Genomic DNA, 26945 nt, shown 5'->3' with positions numbered 1-26945 from the left:
AGAGCATCGGATTTGGTGTTTCCATTTTTTACCTTCTCAGCAGGATGAATAACCCTGCAGCAACATTGTTTCTTACTTTGTTTCACTACTCAAAATAAAGGTACTCCTAAGCGCTACACAGTAAGCAGAGGCAAAGACAAAAATACTGTGTGGCACAGGAACTGTCCTAACAGCCCTCAGCAGCCTACCAGGTTATTTAGAAAAGCAAACAACTGTTTGTGCCCCGCAGTGTGCCCGTGCCCTGAAAAACAGTGGTTTCTAACCTCCTTCCACATCTGCATCTAACACAACCACAGATATTTTCCTGTGATTTCTTCAATGTTTGAGACGTTCCCATCCTCAACAGCTACCTTCCTTCACGCATTTACTTATAGGATATGAATGCCTACAAATACGATTAAGGGCATCTTTTATGCAATATTTTTTTTTCTACTTCAGCTTGTCATCTTCGTTTTAGTGTAAAATGGGAGATTTTGTTTCCCTTGGCGAATTCCTCACTTGATGATCTCTTCTTTTTCCATACAACTGTATAGGATATTTCACAGATGAATATTCTACTCCATAAAAGTACTTCTGAGGAAATATGAGGTACACACAAACCTGCCAAAAGCCAAGTTGTTGTGTCTTCACCGTTACAACATAATACTGACCACGTAAACCCCAAAGTGCCACCCCAGGCATTCAGCAGTGACTTCTAGAAACCAAGGCTCCCCTAACCTGATTTGGAAAAGCACGTAAAGGTACACCAAACACGTATCACATGTCTTGCACACACACAGATGCTCAGCGGTTCTGCACATTTAAAACAATGCCAAAGCTTAAATGCTATTCTGCATACTAAGGAATCTGTCTGTAGTACCCTTATGTCTCTTCTTCTACCTTTAACCCAAAAGGATAAGAAATGACAACCTGGCTAAACTCAGCCCTCCTTGAATGTACGAGGTTTACAGTGCTCAGCTTCCCACAAACCTGGTGCTACCTCCAGTCAGTGAAACATGAAGAGGACAGACAGGTTTCCAGCACACACCTTTTCCTTTACACTTACTGTGAAATTAAACATGCTAATGCTTTCAAACAAGGGTATATTAAAAAAAAAAAAATCCATGTTGCTCGATATGGCCCTCCTAACATACTACAATCCTGCAATACTTTTTTTTTTTCCTCCAAAGTTATCCTTTCATCGCTAACTATTAGAGAAGACTTCATCAGAATGCACTCCTTTATTTTTTTCCCCTCACCACAGATTCCATTAAGCGTAACTTTATGCACACACAAATGCACACTTACTGGTCCGACACAACTGAAACCACCTATCATGCTGGAAAACCCAAATTCACACTTGGAACTATGGACATCACACATACAGCCCACTTCACCACAAACACTGGGTAAAGGTGAGAGAAACTTCTGCTTCACATTTAAACTCGCAGTTAACCAAGCAATATACAAACACATTCCAAAGCAAACCACGGGCAACTGTCCTCATTCATGGCAGGGACCTTTGCAGCTGTGTGCTGGAGAAGGAACAAGAAAATAGTTGCATGGGAAAAAAAAAAAAGCCAGAGCACTGTTTAAAAGTTTAATTCAAGGAATGGAAATTGTTTCTGTAAACTCTGTACTTCCTGAAGCATATCATTTTTAAACTGCCTGACATCATTCAGGATACAAGCAACAGCCGCTCATGGAGGGTAGAATAGATGTTCTATACTAAAAGAGGTTTTAAGATTGAAATTAATGCTTGAATTGAATTAACACAAAAACCTATTTCCCTCTCACAATGGATTCACACATCTGCTGAAATCTACAGACCCGTCCTCCGATTTTGCTCCTGCTCAGAACTTCACCAGGCAGCTCCACACCAACCCAGCTGACCAGCCCACCCAGAGAAACAGGGAAGCTGTCATCATTCACAGGTCTGCTCTGGGACGGTTAGGAACTCAAGGAGTGGAACAAGGCAGACACCTAGGCATTTCATTGAACGCCAAAGTCTAACATTTACACATGTGCTACTTCAGCAACCCTCTACGGACAGTGATGACCACTATTCTGAGACTCCTGAAATGGCATCAGGTGTTAAACTTTCACACAAAAACAATGACAAGATTTACATCTGCTAATGTTATCTCGCACGTGCACTGAACGTTCCACTGCTCAACCCTGAAGCATACTGCCCCAATGTTTTCTATTGCCATAAGAAGTCACTATCCTTCCCCTGCAGGGAAATGTCTGCAACTCTTCTGGATATCAAGCAAGAGTTAGCATTAAGAGTGACACAGTCTGGCACATGTCCATCAAGTCACTTCTCCCTATTACAAACGTTAGCCTTCAGCTATGCTAACTGACTCAAATTCAGTGAAATCACTACAGTAAGCAGCACTAATGAGAACTGACAGTACTACATATACAGAAAAGGTAATAATTAAGAACAAGCTTCTGCTGAGCAACATTTGCATGGTTTATGATAACGCAGGAGTACAGTCTCTGACCCAGCCTCGGTATCGTGTCCTGGCACAACATTCTGCTACCACAACAGGATACACAGCACTTCCCAATCAGCAAATCACAAGTGCTTCTCACCTAGCTGCAAAGCTCACTCAGTCACCCAGGAGCAGGGTGGCAGCAAAGCCTTTTCTTCCCTTCAAAGTGCCCATGCCAGTTACATGAATCTCTCACCAGGAAGTTAAACCTGATGTGTTTTTTGTTTTGCTTTGTTTTCATAACAGCTGCTGTACAACCAACGTCACAGGCAGAGAAGGTCAGAGAGCTGGAAGTATTCCTGCAAAGGCAGGGCACAGGCCTGTGCCGGCAGGTCTGGGCAGTCAGACGTGCTGTCTGAAACACGGCCAGCAGCGGCAGGGCAGCGGAGACACCTGACAAAGGTGGCACCGGCCTCTGCAGGCCTGCACCTTTAGCTGCGATAACGAGACAGGGCTTGGGAGACGAGGAGAAACCTCCCGCCCGGCAGTCAAACCTGAGGAGCCAACCTGGAAGCGCGAAGGGGGGCTGTCCTTTCCGGTCGCTTCATGCGACCAAAGCGACTAAGCGCGGTACCGGGGAGCTCGGGACGCACACCCCACGCCGGCTGCGGCCCTCCCTCCCGCACAGCCGCCCTCGGGGTTCGGCCGCAGCTCCGCCGTGTGACCGAGCGCAGGGAGCGGGGCTGCGCGGCAGGAGGACACCTGGGCCCGGCCCGGCCCGCGGGTCCCCCCGGGCTGCTCTCCCAGCCGCCAGCGGTAAGGCCTGCTCCGGCCCCAGCCCCCCACCCGCCTCGGGGGTTCCCGGCTCCGCCCGCGCCCCCCACCGCGGCCTCCCTCCCGGCCCGGTCCTCGCGTCGCGACACTATCGCGACAGGCGCTCGCCGCCCGGCACTGACCCCCGCATCCAAAATGGCGGCGCCTGCTCCCCGCGGCGGCGGCCGCTTCACACATCGGTCGGGCGGGCGGCGCCGCGAGCGGGGGCTCGGCCCGGCCCTGCCACTGGCCGCCCGCCCCTTCCTCCCGGCGGCGGCGGGCGAGGCGGCCGCGCACGGGGTCCTCCCGTCCACAGGCAAACGGAACCGGCTCGGCTACCCTCGCACTGACGTGGAAACGGGCGCACCCGAACCCGCTGCCTGGTTACTGTGCCGACGGACAGCCCGCGGAGCCAACCCCCGTGCGGCGTGGCGGCCGGCTCGCCAGGCTGCCCAATAGAATCGCGGACCGAAGCCGGAGGAGGCGGGTTATCCAGTGACAAGCCAAAGAGAACCAATGGCGGCAGAGAAGATAGAACTAGCAGGGCCACTGACCAATCGTGAGGGAGCCATGCCGCCGAGGGGCGTGGCCAAACGTGGACGGGGAGCAGCAAGGGCGGTTGAGAGGTAGCCGGAGGCGGGGCTACCCGCGCAGGGCATTGTGGGTCGGGCCTCCCGCCGCGTTGCACCCGGGGCAGTGTGGGCCTCCGCCTCTCCCACCCTCTGGCCCCTCCCCGCCCCGCCCCGCCCTGCCTCCGGTCCCCCGCAGAAAGCTTACAGTTTATAGCGATGGCACCCGTGGGCGGGTCAGCGTGGATGCTGCTGTGCTAGATACTGGACTGGTCAGGGCAGCTGCCAGCCTACCCCCCAAACCTTAATGCTGTACGTGTAGGAAAGCACAAACTGAAGGTGAAAGAGAGCAGAAGGGTCAAACCGCACTCGTCCGCTGTCAGACTTACAACTTCATCCGCTGCAGCTTGGCTAAAGCAGTGAAGGACCTTAGACAAAAACCTAAACGTGCAACAAGAACCAGCCCAACCCAGCCGTGAGGTGGGCCCTATCTCCACCATCACATACAGCCTGACGCTGTCACCTCCCTCCTCAGAGCACGGCCCGTGTTGGCAGGGATGCTCTGGGGATGGACACCCCATCCTTCTCAGCCTGCAGGAGGGCCTGCCCAAGTGCTGTGTGACCAAGAATCAGAGCATCTGAGGCTGAGACCGCAGTTATCTCCCAGCTGTGTCATCCAGAGGTCAAGATATTTGCTCCAGCTGGTATTTCCCTGATAATAGGCAGAGTTCAGAGCTGGAAGGTTAAGCTGTAATTGCTGTAAGCGGCCACATACATTCCTCAAAAGTGGAACAAGAAACTGCGTGTTCTGGCAACAGAGGTACTGTGTCATAGCCGGCAGCTTTTAGCTCAAGTTGCTCAGCTAAAAAACAGGTGGCCAGATACCCAGTGCAGAGAGACTACAAAAGCTACCAGGGCAGCAAGCAAAGGCTGGCAGAGCAGGGTGTCTCTGCTCATGCACTCTCCTTTCCTCCTGCCCCGCAGCAGCAGCAGCTGAAGTGCCCTGTAGTGCCCACCGGCCATTGGGAAGCTCCCAGGATCGCTCACTTGCTCACCAGCTCCCCTCTCAACAAAGGGGCTGTCTGTGGCAAAGGCCAGACCCCTCCCAGCCAAGCCTACCTCCCCTGCCAGTGAAGGGGCTGCAGCCTCTCTGTGCCTTCTGCCCCTGCCCAGAGAGCTGCAAAGTGTTTATGGAAGCCTGTCACGGAGCTTGAAACCAAGCCAGCCAGGAGCCTTCTGCTTCACCCAAATGCATCTTAGTGCATTAATAAAGAGCAAACATTGCAGTGTGCTCTGCATTTTTACTTACAATCCAGTGCTGCATTGTCTGGAGAGAAAACAATACAGCACAGCCCCATGCTGTCTGGGAGCAGCAAGTTCACATGCACGCACCAAGCACTGTGTCATCCAGCCCTTGGGTAGTCCAGCACCACCCTGCACTGAGGGGGTGCAGGCAAAGGATCAAGAGATGGGAAAGGCCCATGTTGCTTTATTCCCAAGGCACTGTTCTTACACACAGCACAGGACAGTGAAACTCAAGATCAGAACTGCAAAACACGTGCAAATCCTTCAGATTCCTGAAGTCTCATCAGGAAGGGGTTTGACTCAGAAGGCAGAAGCAGTCACCATGGCTAGGAACTGCTTGCAGACACTCTCCTCAGAGATGAGCATCCAAAACAAATGTCACAGTCATTCCCAGCAGCTGCCCCTTTCCAGAGGAAGCTCAGGTAGGGACCAGCCCACAGCCAGCTGAAGGCTCTCCAAATGGAAACCGATGTTCTGCATCCGGTACAATGTGCTCTCAGGCCAGGACCTACAGCTGGAGCAGCAGAGCTGAACTGAGACACTCAAGAACAATCAAACCCTTCTCTGGCAATCATACAGAACACAGTACTGAAGCTGCAGAGCAGCCTTCTTGAGCTGAAACATCTTCCCGGCTGTTCTACATAGCCCATGTCTTAGGAGCACTCCCCATTGACGTGAAACTCCCAGTGTTTTCCATGTTCTCTGTTTGGCCACAAGCAGCCATGCCTTTTGGCAGGAGCAACCTAACCTCAGTTAGTCATATCTTTGTCACCTCTTGGCGAGGCTACAGCTATGTGATACACATGGGCATGAAGCCCACAGCACTTGGCAAATGCCAGCTGGACAAGCGCACTGCAGTGGGAGCCCTGACCACCACAAAGGCATCAAACCCACCCTCTGCCTCTTGGCCCAGGAGGCCAAACCACAGCGTCACTTCTGATCTTCAAGGCGTTTGATAGCATGAACCCAGCATGGCTAAAAGATTAGTTAAGACACAAAGGTGGAAACTGCGACCATCAGAGCCAATTGCAGCACCCTCTGAGAGCAACAAAACCAGGCAGCTGTGGGACTGGATCTACCTGTAACAGAGACAGGGTTTCCTCTGAGAACACACTCCTCCCAGACAGTAAAAAGTGAAGTATGCCTAACCTGCTTTGTAATTCCCTCATTCTGCATATTCCGTCTCTGAAAAGATGCAGCTCAAGTTCATTCTGGGTTTAGTTTGCTTTTACCGCTTCTTCTTTTTATTTTTTCCCCCCTTTCTTTCTAATTAATGTGAAGTAGTAACATCTGTCTCCTGAGCTCAGGTGAAGTCCTTGGTCTCTCCTCCAGCAGTGAATCATCCAGCTGGTGAGACAGTATGAACTGCAGCTCAGAATGCTTGGCACCGTCCACAAGAGCTGCTGCTACATTTCATCAACAAAAGAAGAGCCCTCCCTCCCAAGGAGACGGTCCTTGCAAGAGGACAGCTTAGGAGGCTGTCCCAGAGAAAGCCTTCCTGTTCCCAGATTGTCTTCGTGCTGCACTCCGCAGGGAACAAGCCTGAGATGGAGTGCTGGTTCTTATTTCCAGTTGCCCAAAGGAAATAGCTGCAAATACTTCGGTTTCATCATTACTTTAAAGCATAAGCACTGTCTGTATTTGTTGCAGGCTACTCACGGTGGAAGGCTTGGAGGGATGAGAGGCGGTTCACATCATTCCCTTTATTGCTGCGGACCATGAGCTGGGTTTTCTGCTTTCCTTGGACATGTAGTGGGAGAGACGGACTGTCTTGGGGAGTGCCAGCGCTGCTGTGCTGTGCCTGCTCCTGGGGGAGGTTAAAAACAGAGATGGGAAAAGATGTGGTCTGGTTGGCAGTCACTTACTGGAGGCACAAAGCAGTGAGGCAAATGGGAACCTCGGGTTGCTACTATTAATAAATGTGGTAATTTCTCATGAGCATCTCAACGCTGACAGCTTCTCTCAGGTTTTCCCACAGCCCCTGCACTGCCAGTGTTAGTGTGTTTCTGACCAGCAATCCGTAGTGCCGTGTCTTCTTAACCCCTCTTCACATCCTGCAGTTCTCCGTCTGCGTTTCTCCTCCCCTACATATCTATGTGCCACATGATGTGTTTAGCAGGCTCCCTCGGTACGGCTCATAAGTCACCGGGGTTAAAATCCACTCCTATTCTCACATTATTTCCTAATCTCTAAAACACGTCGGTGGAAGAGCTCCAGGCTGACCTTTGGCACCATAAGCCGGCACGCGGGTCAGCGTTGAAGTGACCCGAGGGAGGAAGCCCGGCCGCAGGACCGCGCATCTCTCCCTCCGTGCCCGGCGGCGGAGGCACGGCACCCCGCGGCGGGGCCCCCAAAGAGAAGCCGAAGCGTTCCCGGTACGACGAGAGCCGGGACGGCGCGTGCAGTAACTAACGCGCAATCAGCGTTCCCGACAGCTGCCGCTGCGACGTGCGGGGCTGCGGTCCCAGCAGCCGGCTGTGGGTCCGGACGCGGCGGACGGCCCCTCTGGGCCGCGAAGCCGTGCCCACGCGTGCCCTCCGGCACCGCTGCGCCCGGACCCCCCGTTCCCCTTCCGCGGTGCGGCCACGGCGGCGAAAGCCGTGCGGCGGGGCGGGGGCGCGGCCATCGCGGCGAAGGCGTGATCTAGCGTCCGCCTTTGCGAATCGGACTACCGGAGAGCGGCGGGACGCAGACGAGCCGTGCGGAGATTGGGCGGCGTGGAAGCGGGGCGGGCCCGGGGCGGGCGGTGCTGGACGGGGCGGGCGGCGGCGGGCGCGCAGCTGGAATGGGGCGGGCGGGAGCGGGGCGCCCGGTGCAGCTGGCGGGGGGCGCCGGCCGCCGCCATAAAGTGAATGGGCCGGGTGAATGGGCGGCAGTCGGCCGTCGCCCTCCGTTCTCCCCGTGAGCCGCAGGCCGGCAGCGAGGCGCAGCGTGCCGGGGAGTCGCGGGGATTTACTTTCTGACAGCGGCGGAGCGGCCCGGGTAGCGGGGCAGGGGCAGCGGCGTCACCCCGTTCGCAGGATTAAGGCCGCCGAGCCGATCCCGCATCTGGAGCTGCTGTAAGTGACCCTCCGTCAGACACCTCCCGGGAACGGGGTGGTCCGCTGCTCTCCTCGGGGCGCGCTCGGTGCCCTCTCGGGTGCGTCCGGAGCTGGCGCGGGGCGGGAGCATCCTCGGGGCGCTCCGCTCGGGACCGCAGAGCCGTGTCCGGGGCAGGAGCCGGGGGACAGCGGGCGGAACGGGCCCGGCCCCTGCCCCGATCGGGGCCGCGGTGCTGCGAGTCCTGCCGTCCCGTTGGGCTGCCCGGGCCCCTCCCGGCAAGCGCTCCCGGAGCCCCTGGCAGTTGCTAAACTTAGGCATTTTCCACTGGGGCGAGCGGGGCCGGGGCTGTTTAAATTAGCCGGGGCTCGCTGTAAATAACGGCGCTGCGGGCTGCGGCTCAGCTGTCTGCAGGGCCCGGGGCAGCGGGACGCGGGGAGACGGCGCCTGGGAAAAGCGCGGCGGCACGACGGCGTTCGGACAGTTGGATAAATGATATTTATGTAACGGGCTGGCGCCTGTTTACAGCAGAGCCGACCTCCCTGCAGCTCCGGGGCGAGGGCGACCCGGCCCGTGGCTGCGGGTACCCATCGGGAGCAGCGGAGCCGGCCGGGTTGAGGGGGAAGGAAGCGCCGGCCCCCGGCGGCGGCTCCGTCGGCAGTTGCGGGGAAGGAGCGGGGCCGAGCAGCGCCGGGAAGCTCCGAGCGGAGCCGGCGGTCGGGCTCCGGGTTGTGGCGCGGGCTCCTTCACCTTCTCGGCGATGAGCGCGGCACCGGGGAAGCCGTTACCGCCGGTGGCAGAGAGCGGAGCGGAGCGGCGCCCGACGGAGCGCGGCCGTTCTGCGCTCAACGAGAGCGGGCCCGGGGCGGGGGCTCCGTCTCCCAGCCCGCAGCGGGGCACGGGGCGGCTCGGCCCCGGCTGGCGGCGGCCCTGGGAGCGGCGCCGCGCTGCAGCTGCCGGAGCGGGCTCGGGGGGGTGGCGGGACCCGGCCCGGTGCTGCCGAGCGGGGCACACCTGTCGGCCCCGCGCCCCCGCCGCGGGACAGCTGAGCGGGACGGGACGGGCGGCCCCCCCGGCAGCGCCGCTGGGCTCGGTGCCGCGGCCCCGGCTCACTGCCGCCCGGCGGGCTGCGGGGGGAACTGGTATGAGCTGGTAGCGCGGCAAGCAAAGAGGGGAACCCGGCGCTCCCCTGCCGCTCTCTGCTCCCGGCCTGCGGGATGCGGTGTGAAAAGGTTTCGTCCTCCCTGCGGCTTAGGGAGATGCTAAAAACGGCAGCTCGGGACGGTGTCTTTCAAGAGCGTCACCCGTGATCGAGTCCTACCGCGCTACTGGCAATGGCAGCGAGGTCTTTCCTGAGCCCTCTGCTCCATCGGAGGGACGGACGTGTGCGTAAGCTGCGTGGTGCCTTCCTGCGGGGACAAAGGCCTGCTGCTGGCTCCGGAGGGACTGGAGGGGTATGGAGCTGCTGCCGGGCCCCGCTGATAGCTGCAGAAACGGGGCAAGAGGTGACTTTCGTTACCAGATGGTCGCACTGTGTTCGCTATCAGGCGTTGTGTGAGGGCTCGGGGCAGGGGCAGTGTTCTTGGTCTGCTGCTGGTGTTGCGTGGGAGCCAGCCTTTGTGAAACACAGCTATATCCCAGTAAGGGAAATGTGTCCTGTCCCGGGCACTGCTTTGAGAACTCGTAGCTCTGCTTTGGCAGAGGAACGTCTGCAGGCCTCGTTTAATATCTGTTGCCTTTCTGAAAGGGCTTAATTCTGGCAAAGAATAGATGTGAGAACTATGGCTGAATCGCAACAAATCCGTTTGTGCACCTTATAGGAAGGGCAGCAAAAAAAGCAGCATCTTTTCTGTCTGTCAGATGCTACCAAAACCATGAGACTGAGAGGTAAGGCTGACTTTGGGGACTGCCAAAAAGAAAAAACCAGAAACCCGATCTGGGAGAGCGCGCCGCAAGGAAGATGAGATGTGCCGGGGACATGAGTTCTGTCTCGTGACCTGGCACATGTGCCCCAGCTCTGGGGACAGGGGAGGTCCTGGGCTGGGAATTAAGTCCCTGTAGGGATGGCTGGTGGCCTCGCGCCACGTGTCCTACAATGGGGCAAGACGGCGAAGCCTGGAGCAGGAGCTGTGGCACTGCTGCCTGCCCGAACACAGGAGGCTGTAGTTTGCTTAGGGCCTGGCCGTTGGGGGAAGGTCCCCACTTGCTGAGCAATGCTGGGGTGCAAGGGCATTGAGCTGTTCCAGCTCCGGAACCTGGCTTTGGGCTGGGGCACAGTGCTGGGCTACCCATGTTTTGCCTTCCGTCTGCACCGCCTGGCACCACAGCTGGGACTGGGGAAAATCCTCCAGCAGAGCGGGGCTGCGATGCAGGCAGCCGGAGAGAGAGGATTTGTGCGGCTGCACTGTGCCTGCTGTCCTCCCTTTGTGTGCCGGCACCCCTGCCCTCCGCCTGGCTCACCTCTGAATATTAATGCCTCTGGCAGATTGGATAATAATGTGACTGGGAATTGAATGAAGCTGGTTATTAGCTCCTGGCTTGCATGGGGCATTTAAGGCAGCCCTGAGGCTGCTGCTGGAGGCACGGTGGGTCAGGTTGTGCTGTGCCAGGGGCTGCATCTGCCCCGATCGGGACTGGCAGTGCCACCAGCTCCTGTAGGGTCTTTGGGACAGACCCAGGTGTGCCAGAACGAGGGGACATGGCCCAGTGTCACAGAGGAGAAACCGAGTTCTGGCAGCCCTGAGCACCCTGCAGCCCTGAGCCAGCAACACCACCTCACTGTGATGCTCTGCACTATCTCCCGAAGCACGGCTCCACCAGGAAATGGGCACTTACACCCTTTTTACCCATGCACATGAGCAGGGAAGCCAGAGTTAAAGCGCAGGAGCCGCTATTAATTTTCTACACCTGATTCTTCAACCTTTCAAGGTACTCAGAAGGGCACCGAGGTGCTACAGCTCCTTGTGATTTCAGCTGGAGCAGACCTGCTTTTGTCCAATTAACCCCTCAGAAATTACCATCCGAGCTTCTGTGAATGAGCCACCTGCTGCAAACCCCAGCCAACAACTTCCACCATCCCAGAAGCCGACAGCCTCAGACCTGTTAGTGTCTCTGGGATGGAGCATGTACTCGGCTGTTTCTCACAGCCCTCCTCCCACAGCCCCCTTTATTTAAATAAAAGCCATAATTTGCTGCTAGCAGAGCCTCGGGGAGGGCCGGGCTGGAGGGCTCAGCTCCATCGGTGCTGCCTGCAGACGGCACAAAGAGGAACCAAAAGCACCACCGTCGGAGCTGGGAACCCTCAGCCCCTTTTCCCGGTGCCAATTCTATGAGGCCAATTTTTAGGAGATGCCGACAATAACCGTCCAAAGAGATGCATGAGAGTTCAGCCATAAATCACGCTGACCTGTCTGCGTGTGGACGTTTTTATTTACTTGTCTTTCTGAAAAACAAATAAACAGAAAATGCCTCCCAAATAAAGCAGCTCCCCGCTTGGATTTGAACATGCTTTAAAAGAAATCCCTTTTGTTTTAGCCAGTTATATTTCCTGTTTGTTTCTGAGCTTAGACTTGACAATGAAAACCACATGAAATTCCCTTTTTGTTCCATCAGTTTTATTTTTGGTGCCACAATATCCCCAACTTCCAGTTCTGCAGGATGTATTTTTTTGCGTGGATGCGCATTTATTGCAAGGTTATTTATTTATTTAAAGCAAACGCAGGGATTTTTTCTTTAAAATGAAAATCGGGCGGTGTGGAGGACGGGGTGTACCGCTGTGTTTAAGGAATACTCGTAGCTGTGAGCGATATTCGTTGAGCTGTAAGCGCCGTGCTGGGGCGGCTCCATACCCAACCAGGGAGCAATCCCACAGGCAGAGCGAGGAGCAGTGCTCGACTGTGCTACCCGTTCGAAGCGTTTCACAGCGTCGTTCTGGCAGCGGGCGCCGGAGCTCAGCTGCGCCGGGGCTGTGGCTGCGCGGTGCTCGGCGCGTGTATCCGATGCGGGCTGTCGGCGGATCTCGGGGTGTCCCTGCAGCGGGGGGCTGCGACCCAAGCCGCTCGCAGAGCGCCCGCCTCCCCCTGCCCCGGCCCTTTGCTCTGCACCGCTTTGATGGGATTGCCCGCGGGCTGGGCTGAATGAGTAATGACGGATCTGCAGCTTTCTTCCTTACCCACCCAAATGCCTACCTCCCAGGGCTCTGCGTGGGATGCAGCACGGAACAGATGGAAAAAACTAAGGATTAAAAAACAAACCCCACAACCCAGACTTTGCGCACAGTCCCCAGGCAGCGCAGTGCATCTCAGGACCCTGCCATTCAGAGCCGGGTTTCGCTGCTTCCCCCGTCTCTGTGCCGAGATTCACGGGCACAGAGCGGTTCACTGTGGAGCCCTGAGCCCGATCCTGCAAGCACAGCCGCTTGCACAAGGCTGTGGGGCTGGGGCCGGCCGTGTTTGCAGTGGGGAGGGCCGATTATCCCCTCGCTCCCCTCTGCACAACGTCTGGGTAAACAAACTGACCTTCAGGGCATGGTGCAACGGCCATAAAGGTGGGACGGAGGGGTGGCGATCGGAGCTCCAGCAGCTGCCCAGTGCCTCCCCAAACAGGGCTGGCAGTTGTGCGCATCCTTTCCATGCTTCCTCAAGATGCTACACCCTGAGCTCCCCGCTTGCTGCATTCAGACAGCAGTGGAGCCGGGCAGTGGGACGTGCATCCCTTGCAGCCATTCGGGCTCTGCCACCACCCCACCGCCAGCCCCAGCTCCACACGGCTGTCCTACAGCAGCAGCCCAGCTGTAGCACACGCAAAAGGTTCTCTCTAGCCGCTGTTTTAGCCAAGTTTTGTTTATGGCCGAGTCAAACTTCTGCAGGCAGGATTTATGGCAGAAGCACTGACTGACGGCTTCACTGCGCGCCAAGGTCGGAGCCGCATGCGGGGTGCGACGTGCTGGCGGCATGGCCGGGCCTCCCGACCTTCAGCCTGCCTGATTAGGGGCTTTCTTCAGCTTGTTTACTAATTGTGAGAGCCACTGACATCCCCAGTAGCGGCTGAGTCATCTGTTGCCCTCCATCTGCATACAAAGCTCTGAGGCAGCCGGAACCGCATTGCTCTGGCCGTCTCCCGGCCCACCCTCCCTCGATGGGCCAACTTTACAGCCACACAGATACCTAAAGGCACCGTACCACCTCCCTTTAATTGCTGCAGCAATCACACCTGCACACACACTGAGCAGCGGCTGTGTGGGGAGGCTGCTCCCAGGCTTGGTCACCACAGCTGCTCTGCTCCACCACAGATGCTGGCAAACGTGCCATGTGCACAGGGAGCTGTGAGCAGAGCCCTCTCCCTGCTCTGGGTAGGCTGCAAGATGCTCCCTGCCAAATTTCTCCCCTAAATCAGCCTCTTTCTGACCTGACTGGAGCAACGTATTTCTCTGCACCCTCCGAGCACACACAGCTCCCAGCACTCCTGCGCTCCGAAGCTTGACGTTGCCAGCAACTTTGTGCAACTGCGATTAGTTATGGCAAAACGGAGCCTCCGCTGATTTATTTTGTTCCAGATGCCTAACAAACAAACGGAGCTGTAACAAAGTGCAGCTTTATTAATGTAACCACAGAGCCTGTCAGAGGGACAAGCACAGCCCGGGCTGATGGAGCCAAGGTGCTGCGCCCAGGAAGGCAGCTGGACACAGCCAGCCCCGTGCTGAGGTTCCTGCAAGAGTGCAAGGAGTACAGAAAAAAACAGCTTGTAGGAAAGCAGGCAGCGCTTCCCCCCTGTGCTGTGACCGGTATCTCCAGCCCTTGGGTGCCGTTTCAGAACGACACAGGTAGGCTTAGGGCAGCTCCGTTGGGGTGCCTGGCCATACTGCTTTGGCACAAGCTGAGTGAAGGCGCTGCCTGGTTCTCTGCCCACCCCCCCCCCCCCAGTGCTGCCACGGGCTGGGGACCAGCCACACGCAGACGTGATGGGTGAGAGCACCAGGGAGAACTACTACTCCACCACATGGCTCACTGTTAACCCATGGTGCAGCCAAACAGGACACATCCTTTGTGGACATTGTTTTTTTTCCTTCTTTTTTTTCCTGCAGACATGGGTACAGAGCTGTCTCTCCTGTCACAGCTCCCACTGTGACAGTCCTGCATGAGACCAATGCATTATTAACCCTCTGCTACCCAGAACAGGCATCTGGCTGTTTTCCTCTGCTGCAGCTGGGGGCTCACCCTTGCCTTGTGGGCTGACCCCAGCCCCGCAGGGCACATCAGGCAGCATCCAGCAAGGCTGTGTGTTTCCCTAGCACCTCTTATCTGATGATCTGGAAGCACTTAAAGGAATTTCACTTCATTGCCTCTGCCAGTTCAAACAGGCTTTTTAACATCATTTCTGCAATAAGGAACGGCATCCCAGAGCAGCCAAGCAACGTTACCTACATCACACACTGAGTTGGCAGCAGTGCATCTCCCCATCCTCTCCCCATCCCAGTCTGAGTTATCAGAAACTTCTCCAGTAATGGAGAGGATGGGTATGGAGCAGCAGCCCTCACAGCCAGCCCACGGGGGACACACGACGGCATAGCATGCTCTGCCCACAATGCTCTTGTGGCTCAAATAACAAGCTCCAAGCAATGAGATGCTAAGAACCTCGGGGACACCTGGCAAATCCTGCTAATAGAATAGAGAAAAATATATCTCAGGCTTCAAAGAAGCACACACTGCTATGAAAACGCCCCACACCAAAGCTCAGGGGCTAGCACCACACTGCAAGGACCAAATAGAGAAATTACAATGAGCAGTGACTGAGCACTCACCAGCAGTCAGTGATCCATGGGTGAACTCTGCACACCTGAAAGCACTCTTCAGGCAGCCCAGACCAGCAGGCAGGTGGGCGGCTGTGCTGCTCCCCTGTCCCTAACAGGGCTGTACACCAGGTAACCGTTGTGCTTCTGCTGTTTATCTTCCAGTGATTAATGGTCTTGCCTGGTTCCTGCTGCAATTCCATTAAGATTAGAGACTTTAAGTTACACCAAGAGGTTTAGCAGCAGATGACCCCGGTCTCCCCAAGATTGTATTCCTGCAGTCTCGAGAAAGAAGATTTCTTGTTTCACGTCCCATCCTTGCTCTCTAGCTGCAGGAAGGAGCCCTTGCAGGCAGCACGTCGGCCCTCAGCTCAGTGCATGATTCCTGTGCCAGGTGCTCTGTGGCACTGGAGATCCTAACCTGCAGCAGTAGTGTAGCATCATCCCTGCACAAGCATGTGGGTTGGGAGAGGACAGAGCAGCCCCAGCATCCTTCCCTCTGATATGGAACAGAGGCAGGGGCTGCCTCGCTGCAGCTCAGCATTCCTAGGACCGAAGTACAGACAGACTGTTCCATTTCCTGACAACATGGTTAGATAACCAAGAAGCAGAGGGGGATGCTGGCAGCCCAGGCACTAGGTTCTTGCTGAAGCACCGCACCCAGACAGCCTCTCCCACAGGCGGATCTGCTGGGGGCCTCAGCTCTGCAGGCACACGTGGGGACATGGGTAAAGCACTCCTGCCAGTCCCTGGGACTCTCACCATGGGCAGCACCCAAGGCATCACTATAATTAGACTCGCTTGGCTAGCGGTCAGCCTTTATGGTTCCTTCCCACTCCTCCTCCAAAAACAAAAACAAAAACACCCCACAAAGAAAAAAAAACAAGTGGAGGAGTGTCTACTCCTGGGTGATAGAGCCATTTGTTACTGAGATCCAGAAGGAGAGGTGACAAAGACCCCGTTTGATCCTTTGGGCTAAGTGAGATGGCTCCCCAGCATGCCGACAGCACTGCCCCTTCCTTGTGCCCGCTGCTGCTGCTTCCTGCCAGCAGAGAGGATGCGTGGGCTGGCAGCTCAAAGGAAATGCCTACCTGGTGTGAACTGGGAACCTGTATCTCAGGAGCAAGGAAGTACAGAGATGGAAGGAGCCACAGAGCAGGCTGGGGTTGTGGGTTATTTTACAAGACTGAAAGCTCTGAGCAAGCCTGGCTCCACGGTGCAAGTGCAGAAGGCACCCCTAACAGAATGGTTCAGAAAGTGAGAAAGATGAAGATACAGATGGAGTCAATAAATCTCATGCTATCCAAAGACACTTCTGAGGTGCCAATTCCAGCAGCTCCCTGAGAGCAGACCTACAATTTGGCAGAAATGCCAGAAAGGTTTAGCATCAACTTTCTTAATGTCTTTGCCTATAGCGTGATCTAGCCACTATGGAAAGAAAGCTCCTTTAATTAAATCCAGAAGAGCTGTATACTCTGGGGTAATACCTACAGCCTTTGTGCTGGCAGAGGTGCCGGCCCTGGTGAATATGGGTGTGGGGCTCCGCCTACGGCAGCCCTCCACGGCCACGCTGAGCAGATTCTGCTCCCTTCTGTTTGCTGTACCCACAGCAAGATGAGAGGGCCCTGCTTGATGCCACCACGTAGGGTGTGCGCAGTGGGTATGCAATCACACGCATTCCAAGTTTCCTCTCTGAAACTCTGCTAGTTTTCAGTTCAGTTCGAAGTGCAAACTTGCTCGAGTCAGAAGCACTAGTTTCAACCTGAGCGTGGGCTATGCTTTAGAGCCAGTGTTAGCCTGATTCCACAGCACATCCCTGCAGCAGGCCACTTGCCACACTGCGTCTACTCCTAAATACAGGGGCTGGCTTACCCTAAGCCTGGTGTCTCACATCGTCATTTACACCTCCACACAACCAGCTGCGAGATGCTCCTCTCCTGGCTTCATAGCTCCAGTTCTCACAGATGAAACCTGGGCAAGATGAGCACGACACTTCAGGCACACAGGACACCACACGGAGGATGCTGTCCTGCACATAGACTGAGGCGAGAGGCTGAATTCCTCCTTAAATCTGGTCCAGTGCGGAGTCAAGCCCTCAAAAAGAGGAAATTGTGCTTGACAGATGCAATCATATGCAAATGGCTGTAGAAGAGGGGAAATTATCATCTACAAACATTGGGCAGAAATTCCATCTGCCGCCGCCTCAAGAAGGGCTCTTAATAAATTCTGAGACAGCAAAGTGACACACATCTTAATCAAGACTTAATCCAGGGAATTAATTCACTGCGCGTTTCTGCATAATTCCAAGAGCAATGCTAAAAGCCGCGGCAATATCAGCAGCAGATGGACTCCCCCCTACTCCCTGCAAAGGTATTAAAGAAAACACAGCCCCATCACATCGTGCTGTGTGCGCAGACAGAGCAGAAAGCAACAGGGCTGCGCGTACATGGTCTACAGCCAACAAAGGTCACCAAAGGCTGGGGAAAGTGGTGAGCATGGAGCTGCTGCTCCACAACCCGGGACGAAACGCTTGCAGGAGGCAGAGCTCTGGGAAACTGGCACTGGGTCCCTACTGAGATGCTGCTCTCAGGGTGTGTCGGGGCCAGCACTGAGGTTCAGGAGCGGTTGGGACGGGGGAGCTCCTCAGAAACACTGAGGCTCTCACCACAACCCGCAGCAGACACCAGCAGGGTGAGCACCAGCTTCCAGCCTCGCCACAGCCTGGGAGCACTTCACAGGTACTATTTGGCCTCGCCAAGGCCCCAGCAGCAGCCCTACTCCGAGTGACAGGAGGCTTTAGACAGCTCTGAAAATACATTCTTAGTCACTGTCATCCAGCTCCAAAGGAGGTGCGACAGCTCTGCTATTAATCTCTTGTTTATGTGTTTAAGCGCTCGCACAGCCCAGCTGAAATGCAACCTTCACTCAGTTTCGTCCTGGCACACATGGGCTCGAGGGGCTGTGCAGCCCTCCACCAGCCATTCAGTCTTCACCACAGCCCATGTCCCTGTTTGAGAATCCTAAGTGCCCGGTCCCAGCAGCACGCATCGCAACCACACTGTGCCAGCGGCTGTGACACATCAGCACGAGGGGCTGCTGCAGGGCCAGGGACTGGAGGGGTGTTGAGAGAGGCAGCCCCCGCACCCAGCTGCTCTTCTCCAAGCTCTCAGGAACCATCAAACCAGCACATGCACATCTATTGGTGACCATCATGCCACACGCAGAAGCGCCATGATCTGAAACCTGGACTTCAGGGCTTACAGCTCACTTGCCCAGGTGGCAGGGCTGGGCTGCTAGCACCTAACACTTCCCACCTGCTTCCGTGAGCCCCCAGCAGCGTACCACAGAGAGCAGCTCACAGGCAGCATTGGCCTGGAGAGCTCAGAAAACAGGACAGAATAACTGACCCTGGGGCAAAGAAAGATGGAAAAGGGCAGTTGAGAAGCAAAAGCAGAGGGAGCTGGGGGCAACTCCCAGCTGGGATGCTGTCAGGTCAGCCCATGGGAACAGACAGCACTGGGGAGCCTTTGGCTAAGAGGTGACAGCGCTTGTCCCCAGGCACCCAGGACATGTAACACGACTCCCCTGTTAACTCAGGCTCCAGAGGTCCTCATTTACCCAAAAGTACTCCACTTGCAGTGACAGAGCTTGTGGCAGCCTCTGTGCAGTTCGGCACGCCTTCCTCCTGCTGCCTTGCAGTTTTCTGCATGTGCACATCTGGCTGTTTGTGCCCATGGTTTCAGGAGTGCCTCAGGGCCCTGGGCACCGCCTCTGCCTGAGCAACTTGCTGCAAGGTGAAGGAAGGCCTGAAGAAGCTGCAGAGGGAGGCTGGGAGAGCGGGATGTCTGGGGAAGGTGCTAACAGCCCTTGGCCGGTCCAGGACCACTTCCTCAGATCTCCGTTACACAGCATGCTCCGGCGTTGCTATTTCAGTCTGAATGTCACCTATAAATTGGAGGCTCTTTCTCTGAAGGCTGCAAATAGAAGTGTCACTCGATGAACTTGATTTATAGGGGAGCTCAGCAGAAAGCCTGGCATCTCTGTTTTCCAGCCAGGAAACCCAGAAAGGATCCGAGGATCACACAGGGATCCTCGGCTTTCCCTAGGCCTCTCCTCAGGGGCTGGCCAGTCCCTTTTCACACGGATGGGAAGAGGTCACGAGCACAGATCCAACTCCCTAACAACCCCGTGCCTCTTTTTCAGGTTCCTCCATCACCACCACCCATTCCTGCCCCATGGATTTCAACCTGCTGGCGGACGCGGAGGCTCGCAGCCCAGCCCTGTCCCTCTCAGATTCCGGCACCCCCCAGCACGAGCACAGCTGCAAGGGGCAGGACCATAGCGGTGAGTGTGAGGTCCCACGCTCCTGGTGGGTAGCATCCAAGGTGCAGGGCAGAAAGAGAGCAGGGGGAGATGTGGGACAAGCATTGCTGTGCAGCAGGAGCCACCCAAGTGCTCAGTTGCAAACTTTCCACGCTTTGGTTTAACTCCAGGCTGAACTTCTCAGGTGCAGCCAAAGGGAGACAACGCAAAGCCCCTGTGCAAGGGGAGCCGAGGGCTGGGGACAACCTGCTGCTCCCTGTGTAAAGCCTCTGGGCTCACCCGCTTGCAGAAGCTAATCAGCATAATGATGCAGATTAAAATTCTCTGGAGCGAGCATCATGGAGGGTGCTGCACCAGAATAACTATGGTCAGAGAACCCAGCCACCAGATTCCCTGCTGCACACGTACCTTAGTTGGGCACATCCCCAAGCTTGGCGGCTCCTCGTCAGCTGCTGGGACACACAGTGCATCTCCATCCAAGTGGCTTCCCAGTCAAGCCCTGCTCCCCGCACAAAACTGCCAACTAGGGAGCAGACTTTTTTTCCATTAGGTGTGAGCAGCTAATTCCAGCTATGACTGCAGGAGTTTCATTGAGTGGGCGAATGCGCACGGGATGTATTTCACAGCCTATTTTAGGTCAACAATAAATGCCGGGTGCCTGACTATATCACTCCTCACTGTATTAAACAGGCTGGAAATAAAGCATCTGAGGGAGGCGGCCATGTGCTGGCATTACCTACGCACAGGGGCTGCTGCCTCCTGCACTCTCATCAGGCAGTCCTACTTACCCTGGGCTCCGCTTCCTTCACCTGCAGAGCAAGGGATGGTGGGGAATGGGATGGAAACCCGGTCTGTCTTAGCTCTCCAAGGTCCTCCTCATCCTCTGATGGTGCTAGTGTTTGCAACAGCCCCTCCTGTTAGATCTCATTAGGCAGGAAAGCAAGGGAGAGATGTATTCCATAGCCAGTTCCTCGGTAGGGACCCAGAGCAGCCCACAGGGACCCTCATTCCCACAGGGTCCCCACCGCAGCACCCACGCTCTACGTTCTTTACAGTACGCTTTGACTTGCCTGGAGAAGCAGCAGAAATGAAGACAACAGTCCCTGCAAGCAGTGCTTAGGAAGAGCCAAAGGCAGCAGGTGCAGAACCAGAAAGGACACCAAGAGGGAGGCATAGTTGCAGAGGTTTTTCCAGACTCAGAGGCAGGTTTACCACAGCTGCCTGAGCTTCACAAGATTTAGAGAAAGCCCAGACCACAGAGCATGGAGGAGACGAATACAAGGTGCTTGCTTAGCTCTTCCACCAAGACACAGCCCATTAGCCGGTGGTTTTACTCTGTGGTTGTTACCTTTGAGTAAAATTTCTCCCTGTGGGAAGAGGGGCAGCTCTCAGCAGGAACTCCTGTTTTGGGCACAGCTCCTATTTGGCAGGAGCCTCTTTGGAAACCCACAGATAAGGGCTCCTGTGGGAACATATCCCATGCATGCATCAGACTTTTAATTAACCCAGACTTAGCGGATGAACAAACAAACCAAATGTTGTCCCTTCATCTGTACTGAGCTATTCTCAATAACTAGCCCAAACATGGTGCCATCACTGCCTTTTTAATGTGTTTTGGAGATGAGCAATGAAGAGGTCTCCCTCTTCCAACTCCGGCTTAGAGCACTGAGCCAGAGAAATCAGACTTATCCCTTTGGCAATAATTGCTATTCAAAATATAATAAAAATAAAATGCCAAGAGCTTCCAGCAGTCCTTCTGGAAGGTACTCCCATATGAGGATGCTCACGGTAGTGAGGAGAGCACCATGAGACTATAGGCAGTCCCTACAGGTCCACTTTTCAGTCCTATGGCTTCTTCTGTTTCAAGAGTGCACTTTGAAATAGCTCATTCTGGTCCAACCCAGCTGGAAATCCTGCTGCATACTGGCAATAGGAACAGGAGATCATGCCTTCCCAGCCAGCTTGCATTACAGCGTACCTGGAGTTCCTGTATATCCAACATCAGCATTAAACTTGCCACAGAGCTGCAGGCAGGGAATGGGGAGCATACAGGAACTCTGCACTGCTTCAGTCTTTGCAACGTGTGCCCAATGTGTGCTCTACCCTACGAGGGGCGCACGCCTCTCCGACACACGCACACTGGGAGCCCTGCAGCTCCCTCTGAGGAAGGCAGGCCCAGGGAAGCAGGGCTTTCCCAGAAGCAACAGGAGAGCTTTCTGAGCTAACAGTCTGTGTGATCAACTGCTTTTCAGGCTCCCTTTTAGGGCTTCTCTCTTCCATTTGGTTTTTACGGAACTTGTTTTTGAAAGCCACATGCATTGGAGCTGAAGATCCCTTTCTTCTCACCTGCGTGTATTCCAGGCTCCCGTTTCCTTGCCCTTCTGCATTTTCAGAGGCTGTACAGGACAACTTCCATGTTAGGATTTTTTTTTTCCTGGACTTCAAAGCCTTTTAAGCCAGCTTCCACTTAGAAAACCACAACCAAACAAAAAAACCCAGTGGAGCAATGCCAGGGTTTTAAAAAAGATTCTTCTCCCAAACACAGTGGTTCTGCCATTGTTTGCAACAATCTCAATTTGGTCTTGCTGATATTTCCAACTGGAAAAGAGCACCTCCCATCCCTGCTGAAAACCAAGTTTTCAGTTGGAAGTATCTCACCCGGCTTCTTGACCAGAATAAAGTGGTGGTGAACATCAGTAGCGATTCATTTTCCCTGGAAGAATTCTCTTCTATGGCAACTTCTCCTGGCTCCTGGTAGAACTTTTTCTAAGACATCAGCTGCAGTTTTCCTCCACTCGCTGTCCTCCATTCACTGCCGAGAGGCTCAGCTGTGACATCTGAACACGGAGAACATCTGCTTGCTGGGTGCGGGCTGTGGCACAGGGAGGCACTTGGTGTGGCCGAGCTGCTCAGCTCCATCCCAGCTCAGCACAGGCAGGCATGCCAAGCTCTGCACCTGGTGATGGTGAAGGCTGAGCTGCACTTTGGGGTTACACATCCACACAAACATTGATAGTTCCAGGACATTCGCCAGAGGGGCAGCAAAAGAAAGACTCGGTCGCTTGGATGGGGAATTCCAAGTGGGAAGACCAGGGGTGAGAGGACAGAAGATGCTGCAATAATTTAAGGGAAGATCTAAAGGAGGCCTTTTCCTACTTTTTAAAATTCAAAATAAGTGTTCCTAAGAAAGAAAAATATTGGGATGGACAGGGGGAAAGGAAAAAAAAAAGTCTATTGCCTGGGTTATTTAATTTAAGAGCCTCAATTTGCCATCACTGGCAGTCTGCCTTTCCCCAGCCACTTCTCTGGGAAAGCACTATTTGATCTTTAGTTGCATTATAAATGACAACTTCTTTTCAATTTTTTTCTAAATGGACCCTTAGGCAGAAAGATGTCAGCACAGTAGGAAATGGCTGGCCTGGGAAAGTACTGCCACCGCCACCCATCGTCAGGGTGACAGAGGAAACCCAAGGGCTGCCTGGGTGGCTGTGCCCATCCAAGCAGCAGTCATACGAGGGCACGCTCCCCAAACGCAGCCAAGCCCCCATGTTAACTCAAGGGATCTCTCCCGTCTTTGTTTTGCATACAGATACCGAGAAGTCCCAACAGAACCAGACAGACGACTCCAACCCCGAGGACGGCTCGCTCAAGAAGAAGCAGCGGAGGCAGCGGACTCACTTCACCAGCCAGCAGCTCCAGGAGCTAGAAGCCACGTTCCAGAGGAACCGCTACCCCGACATGAGCACCAGGGAGGAGATCGCGGTCTGGACCAACCTGACAGAGGCACGAGTGCGGGTAGGACTGTGGCCCTGTGCACACCCCTGTGGGGCAGGAAGCCGGCTGTGACGCAAGCCACCAAGCTGCCCTCAAATAAGGGGCACTGGAACATTTCCCCGCCTTGAGAGAACCTCACAAATAACTCCAGCTGAGGTCTGACATAGCCACATTCACTCAACTGGCTGTGCCTTCCTCCCCAGGCACAAGCTTACAGCAGTATAGGGTTATCCAGAGCCCAGGGTCTGCCCCACTGAGCCTCTCCACCCAGCTGTCCCCACCCACCAGACCCCTTCCTGGTGGTGCCATCATCCCCAGCCTCACCAGAGGGCACCCTCTGGGGCTCCCCAGCTGCTGTGCTGTCACAGGCACAGCATGGCAGGGCTCCAGCTGGAATGAGAGCTTCTCTCTGCTGCTAGAATTATGAGTTAGCAGCACCATGAATAGCCTTCCAGCAGCTTCCATGCTCTGGGAAGTTATATTGTTTGAGTCCCTCCAACACTAACAGATTTTCCTGTTAGAAGACAGAATTCTAGCATTCCCCAAACTGATGCTGAGGTGAAATTAAAGCAAGAGAGGCTGTTTCCTCAACTGAGCAGGCTCCAGCTGCATCCTTGAATGCTCTGTTCCCAAGCCCTCCTCCTCAGCTGTGTACACTGGAAATACAGTCTCAGCTTTCCTCCCTTTTCCCCCCTAAGAAGGGCATTTGTTTGTTAAACACAGTGGGTCAGGCAACACACAGAAGGCTGGCAGCAGGAGAAGCTGTCTGTTAGCCTGCATCAGGACACAGACACAGGCTTCTGCCCTTTGGGGCAAGCCAGAACCAAACCTGAGCCAGGCTTCTAGTCACTCCTTGTTCTCCTCCACCAGTAAATGCCAAACACACAGTGCAGCTGCAGTGCCCGATATCCACGAGTCAAAGCTACAGCAGAGACAAGAGAGGGCTTCCTGAGGCAGTTCCTAAACATGCCACTTGTACAGGACCAGTACTGCTGTCTAGCGTCAGCATCCACACAGCGGTATAGCCTGCAGTAAATCATGGGCACCACCTTTAGGTGGCCTCAAACACCTAGAGTTATCCTGTGCACTCTAAGCATCTTGCTTGGGTTTTGATCGAGCTGGTGACTCCCCAGGAGATGATCCTGCAGCCCAGACACCTCGCTGCAGCACCTTGCCCAGTGCCCAGCATCCCTGGGTACAGACTCAGCCCTTCACCCACTCCTGTGCTGGATAAACAGGCCAAGAGACAGCCCAGAACAACTCTCCACCTCTCTCCTTTCTTACAGGTCTGGTTCAAAAACCGCAGGGCTAAGTGGAGGAAACGGGAGAGGAACCAACAGGCTGAGCTCTGCAAGAACAGCTTTGGAGCCCAGTTCAACGGACTGATGCAGCCCTACGACGACATGTATTCTAGCTATTCCTACAACAACTGGGCCACCAAAGGGCTCGCCACCAGCCCGCTCTCGGCCAAGAGCTTCCCATTCTTCAACTCCATGAACGTCAGCCCCCTCTCCTCCCAGCCCATGTTCTCCCCACCCAGCTCCATCGCCTCGATGACCATGCCCTCATCCATGGTCCCTTCTGCAGTGACGGGCGTCCCGGCCTCCAGCCTCAACAACCTGGGAAACATCAACAATCTGAATAGCCCGAGCCTCAACTCCGCCGTCTCATCCAGTGCCTGTCCTTATGCCTCCACAGCCAGCCCCTACATGTACAGGGACACGTGCAACTCCAGCCTGGCAAGCCTGAGGCTGAAGGCCAAGCAGCACGCCAACTTCACTTACCCAGCGGTGCAGACGGCAGCTTCCAACCTGAGCCCTTGCCAATACGCTGTGGACAGGCCTGTATGAAGTGCTGCTCTCTGCTAACTGGGGACTTGACCTTAGCCTGACACAAGGAGACCTTTAGCCCTACAACAGCGTACATCCTGCAGAGTGAGAGTGGAAGCAAGAGAGAGCAAAAGAGCATGAGAGAGAGAGAGCACACAGCAAGCAGGCAGATGGACCTCTATGAAGATTTGTCTAACTATCGTATGGTGAATTTTGACTGTCTTTCCCCACCCGACCTCCCTCCCTTCCTGGCCACCAAACACGTACCCTCCCTGTTGGTAAGGAAACCAAAACAGTCTGCTGGAAGCCCCATGGGGAAGCAGGAGCCCCAGCAGGCAGCATGCCTAGCTTGTGGGAAGCAGAGCTCAGCATATTTTGGCCTGGCCCCTCTAAACCCCCCTCCCTAGCACAGCCATGTGCCACCACAGCGGGATGCAGGGATGGGGTGACATGAGGCTGCTCTCCAGTGCTTGGCCAACCCCCTCCTTCTCCCCTCCCACATACAAGGGTTGATGCAGAACATCTCATCCATTTACTTATCAGGCAGCCAGTCATTGTCTTGACTGACTGGCATCCCTTGAGAGCGCACCTGTAGGCACAGCCTTTCTGGTTTGAAGCCTTTAGGAACTGAGAGTTGTAAGGATATAAGATATGTGCATGCATATATACCTTTATATATACATACACATAAGCAGACCTATATATTAAAATAGGCCATTTTGTTTTGTACAGGAAGTAACCTGTGAAGTAGACCTTAAAAACAAAAACCCCATAAAGCAAGCACGTCCACTGAGGTGGTGTGCTGCCTGCCATGCTTCACTGCTCCGCCCATTTCCAGCCAGACAGGAATATCTTTGCCAGTATACATCCAAAGCATCCCCTTCTGCAACAATCAGCTCCCCCTTGCACATCTCCATCCTTTCCTCAAATCCCATTTCAAAAAAAGGAAATAAAATAAAAGTTGGCACAGTCTCTCTAAGGCTCCTGCCTGCCTGGTTATTGAGAGTATCACCCGGCGTCTGAGGATTCAAACAGCAAGCACCAGCATCGAGTCCAAGCCTGGGGTAGGCGCAGGCTGAGCACTCCGTGCTGAGTTTTCCCCATCACGCTGTGTGGGGCCGGTGCCTCTGAGTCCCTGAAGCACTCCTGGCTCCAAACAGCACCTCCAGGAGGGGCTGCAGATACCTGCCCTCTCCCCTGGCCCTATCCTGTTCTTTTAGGAAAGCTGTAAAACAGAGCTGCTCTCCTAGGAGGTACACGCACTGCAGGACCTGTAGCTTCTGCCAATGCAGAGAGCCACAAGGGGGTTCTCCAAGAACTCAAGAAAGCTATGTAAGCAGTGGGTAATGGGATGTCCCCACTCAGTGCAGCCTCCTTCCACGTGGGGCACGTACTTCAGGGGCAAGCACAACCCTGATACATCAGCAAGATGAACCATTCCATGTGGGTGAGCGGGACAGGCAAAACTGGGACAAACCAGGTTTCTGCAACATTGCCAGCACACGCAGAGGAAGTGAACTCAGCTAGGAAGGGATCCTTGCTAAGAGACAAAGACTGTAGCCCTTTTTGCACAGCACATAAACCATTCCATCTTCACCATAGCCTGCTGCACAGAGAGCAGCTGCTGTTGAAGGTATTGGTGAGCAGATGCTGAAAGCCATTACACATATCAGTCCAACAATGCTATAGCTTAACTATGGTTTGCTCTGAGCTAAACCAAAATAAGGAATCCCTGCACTGAAACAGCTACTGCTAGAAGCACAACTCCACCTACATTGCGCATGCAAAGATTGAGCACCAACATCAAAAGCACGTAGCACATGCTACGAAATGTAAAACAAGACTGAGCTCTTACCTTGCCGCTAGATGCCAGTGATGCTGAAGTTGCTTCCATGCCTCCAACCCTGAAGCCTGCCCACCATGCACACATTTTGTAGTCTCACACTGAGAGTACTCCTCTGCCTGCCCTGGCTCTCCTCCCAGAGGAAGGAGGAGAAACCCAGCCCCTCTTATTTCCTCTCCTCAGCTGACCCTGACCCCAGCTGCCCCCAGTCCCCACTGATAGCCACAGCCAGGTGCTGCCGCAGCT

The 26945-nt window shown here is 54.8% G+C and overlaps 2 protein-coding genes across 10 annotated transcripts in view; one reads left to right on the top strand and one right to left on the bottom strand.

Annotated features, from left to right (window-relative positions):
• Positions 1–3621, bottom strand: part of GBF1 (golgi brefeldin A resistant guanine nucleotide exchange factor 1) — a 98396-nt gene extending 94775 nt beyond the window's left edge. For 4 of the 6 annotated variants that reach the window (XM_046943073.1, XM_015288458.4, XM_015288459.4 and 1 more), the window contains exon 1: positions 2985–3394. In XM_046943073.1, coding sequence (XP_046799029.1) covers positions 2985–3025 — 41 coding nt within the window. In that variant the 5' untranslated portion in view covers positions 3026–3394. Of the gene's footprint in view, positions 1–2984 lie in introns of all 6 variants that reach the window. The other 2 variants (XM_015288460.4, XM_046943074.1) reach the window with 1 other exon arrangement.
• PITX3 (paired like homeodomain 3) lies at positions 3377–25835 on the top strand. Of its 4 annotated transcripts, none has more exons than XM_046943076.1 (4): positions 3377–7479; positions 19134–19274; positions 22843–23048; positions 24314–25835. In XM_046943076.1, exons 2-4 carry the CDS (start codon positions 19166–19168, stop codon positions 24875–24877), a joined length of 879 nt encoding a protein of 292 aa, XP_046799032.1. In that variant the 5' UTR covers positions 3377–7479; positions 19134–19165; the 3' UTR covers positions 24878–25835. The 4 variants fall into 4 exon arrangements, with proteins under 4 accessions (XP_046799032.1, XP_046799033.1, XP_040559076.1 ...); XM_046943077.1 differs by having other exon boundaries at positions 7361–7479; positions 22843–23036; XM_040703142.2 differs by lacking the exon at positions 3377–7479 and adding an exon at positions 7892–8163 and having other exon boundaries at positions 22843–23036.
• Positions 25836–26945: the final 1110 nt, after the last annotated feature.

The sequence above is a fragment of the Gallus gallus genome, chromosome 6 (assembly GCF_016699485.2).
Source record: "Gallus gallus isolate bGalGal1 chromosome 6, bGalGal1.mat.broiler.GRCg7b, whole genome shotgun sequence".
Taxonomy (NCBI): domain Eukaryota; kingdom Metazoa; phylum Chordata; class Aves; order Galliformes; family Phasianidae; genus Gallus; species Gallus gallus.
This window is presented reverse-complemented; position numbering and strand designations above follow the sequence as displayed.

What these genes read in the sequence shown, in the direction of transcription:
- PITX3 (XM_046943076.1), top strand. Translation starts at nt 19,166, where the DNA reads ATGGATTTCAACCTGCTGGCGGACGCGGAGGCTCGCAGCCCAGCCCTG. An exon ending in CAAGGGGCAGGACCATAGCG is followed by an intron (nt 19,275 to 22,842) that starts GTGAGTGTGAGG and finishes TTTTGCATACAG; the next exon opens with ATACCGAGAAGTCCCAACAG. An exon ending in TGACAGAGGCACGAGTGCGG is followed by an intron (nt 23,049 to 24,313) that starts GTAGGACTGTGG and finishes CCTTTCTTACAG; the next exon opens with GTCTGGTTCAAAAACCGCAG.